The 2,692-nt window shown below is 46.5% G+C and overlaps 1 protein-coding gene across 3 annotated transcripts in view; it reads left to right on the top strand.

Moving 5' to 3' along the window:
- usp25 (ubiquitin specific peptidase 25) overlaps positions 1-2,353 on the top strand; it is an 18,686-nt gene extending 16,333 nt beyond the window's left edge. For all 3 annotated transcript variants that reach the window (XM_079356294.1, XM_079356295.1, XM_079356296.1), the window contains 2 exons: positions 637-829; positions 1,481-2,353. In XM_079356294.1, coding sequence (XP_079212420.1) covers positions 637-829; positions 1,481-1,653 — 366 coding nt within the window. In that variant the 3' untranslated portion in view covers positions 1,654-2,353. The remainder of the gene's footprint in view (positions 1-636; positions 830-1,480) is intronic.
- The last annotated feature ends 339 nt before the right edge of the window (positions 2,354-2,692 follow it).

Below are 2,692 nucleotides of genomic sequence, written 5' to 3'. Positions count from 1 at the left end.
GTTGTTGTTGTTGTTGTTGTTGGTCACATGTCTGATTCGTGGGTTGCGTCGTTGTCGTTGTTGTCGTCGTTGTTGTTGTTGTTGGTCACATGTCTGATTCGTGGGTTGCGTTGTCGTTGTCGTTGTTGTTGTTGTTGGTCACATGTCTGATTCGTGGGTTGCGTTGTCGTTGTTGTTGTTGTTGGTCACATGTCTGATTCGTGGGTTGCGTTGTTGTTGTTGTTGTTGTTGGTCACATGTCTGATTCGTGGGTTGCGTTGTCGTTGTTGTTGTTGTTGGTCACATGTCTGATTCGTGGGTTGCGTTGTCGTCGTGGGGTTTTTCTACTTTGTCGTGTTTTGTGCTTCTGCAGGCGTCGAAGCTCTTTGTAAACTTCGTGTTTTTAAAAGTGCCACACATGTCGAGTCTTTGCTCTTCTTCTTATCGTCCGTAAACGAATCCACTGACGTCACCGACGCTCATCGCTTCCACTCGTCCATCGTGATGAAAAACGGGTTCAAACGACAAATCAAAGAAACCCGTCTCAAAAATACATGCAAGCGTTTTAATGAACTTTTTAAATTCATCTCGGTGTGTTTTGGTTTGTATCAGACATCGATCGTGTGATTAACCCCGCCCCCCCGCTTTCCTCCACAGAAACTAAACGAGCAGGCGGCGGCCATGTTTGAGTCGGGGGAGGAGCCGGAGGTGACGACGGGCCTGGGCATCATGAACGAGCTGGTGGTGCCCTGCATCCCTCTGCTGCTGGTCCACGACGCAGAGAGAGACCTGCTGGCTGTGGAGGACATGAGGAACCGCTGGTGCTCCTACCTGGGCCAGGAGATGGAGCGTGAGTCCCAGCACGCTCGCCCCGCCACATTATTTCAGGAGAGCTCAGGTCGCTAGGTTACTAGAACATTCCTCGAACCCTGCCGAAGATCAGCAGAATCAGGACGCGGCTCGCTTTGGGGACGAGCAGAGTTTTCAAATAGTGATGAGAATAAAAAAAAAAAAAAGCTAATGTGTGTTTCTATGGACAGATGGACCCTGAAGGGTTAGGGTCAGCTGTGCTACCGTATCTCACCCCCTGAGTTATGCTTTTATTTTGAAAAGAACATATTTGCATGAATTGATGAAACCAGGTTGGATTCTAAATTTCATCGTTCATTAGTCCCTAAACGGTTTGACAAATATTTGTGTCGCCTGCTTGAAAAGTGTGAGGCCGTTTTCTGTCCGTCTACAAAAAAAACTAAACAACATCCAATGAGTGAATCGTCACAGCAGACCTCGGAGAAACACGTCTGACCATGCCTTTGTTTTTGTTCTGGTATCCGTCCTCAGAGAGCCGGCTGACCTCAATATTATCATGCAGACCCTTCCTCAGGGGAGCGTCCCTATCTGTGTCTGCAGTCCTCATATCACACTGAAAACATTGACTTTATGATTGTCTCCTCTCTCCGTGAATGGACACTGATCGTCTCTTTGTCGTCCTGCCCCGCAGCAAACCTCCAGGAGAAGCTCACCGACTTCCTCCCCAAGTTGCTGGACTGCTCCACGGAGATCAAAAGCTTCCACGACCCCCCTAAGCTGCCCACCTACTCCACCCTGGAGCTGTGCGAGCGCTTCGGCCGCATCATGGCCGCCGTGTGCAGGGTGCCCGTGGAGGGGAGATGAGTCTCTGAGGACAGGCTGGCGCCCGTGGACCTGTTTAACCCATGCCTTCCTTTAAATCCAGGGGGTCACTCGCTTCTAGCTGTTATTCCTCTGTTACTCTTTTTGCTGCTATAGGTTTTATCATCATAAATATTATTTCACTTTTATTTCAAGCAAAAAAAAACACACATGGGAGTAAAGACGGCGGCGGAGGACAGACTGTCGGAGGGGAAAGAGAGGAGAAGGTGAAAGCCAAGTACATTCAGTTTCAGCTTTGCAAAAAAACAACAAAAAACAAAAAAGAGTTTGAGGGTTTTCCTAGATTATTATCGTTGTTGTTGCTGTTTGATTCAAGCTTCCCCATCCGAGCTCACAGCCCTTCTGAAGCCCCGCCCCCTCTCTCTCTCTCTCTCTCTCTCTCTGCGTGATAAAGGATCCCCCCCTGCTGCTCTGCCTCCAGTTTGGTGCAGTATTACCATGTTTTGTTTTATTTTTCTAAGTAAGTAAGGAAGGAAGGAAGGAAGGAAGGAGGGAAGGAAGGAAGGATGGAGCCTTCAGATGTAGAGCGGCTCAGAGAGTCTCACATGGGTCCCCGTGTCTTTGTGGACTGAACGAGATGTTTTAAGTGCTGTGGTAGACATCCACAGACTTCCTGTGGCTTGTTAATAAATGAGAGAATAAAATTTTATTTATGGCCCTTTTAGGCCAAATAAACAGAGAATTTGCCTCGTGGTCGTTCTTCTTTTAACTTTTCATGATGTGAAAAAAATGTTGAATCTTTAGGCAGTGTCCGTTTGTATTCTGAGAAGTATTGACCAATCACATAACAGGCTGTCATGTGTTCAGAAAATACAGTCCTATGGAGAGTAAAGCGACATTTTATCCATCTCTATAAACATATCTGCAAATGTGCCTGACACTTTGATTTCCCGAAGTCCTTAAATGCATCAGAAATGACTGATCAGATCCTCTTACACACGTTTGATAAGTTATTTTCAATCCTTGAGGACAAACCTGACAAAGCCTACATTTTTTATTTTTTTAACACAGACATAAATCA

Source organism: Symphodus melops, assembly GCF_947650265.1.
Source record: "Symphodus melops genome assembly, chromosome: 11".
Taxonomy (NCBI): domain Eukaryota; kingdom Metazoa; phylum Chordata; class Actinopteri; order Labriformes; family Labridae; genus Symphodus; species Symphodus melops.
The sequence above is the reverse complement of the archived record's forward strand: the minus strand, read 5'-3'. Positions and strand labels throughout refer to the sequence as shown.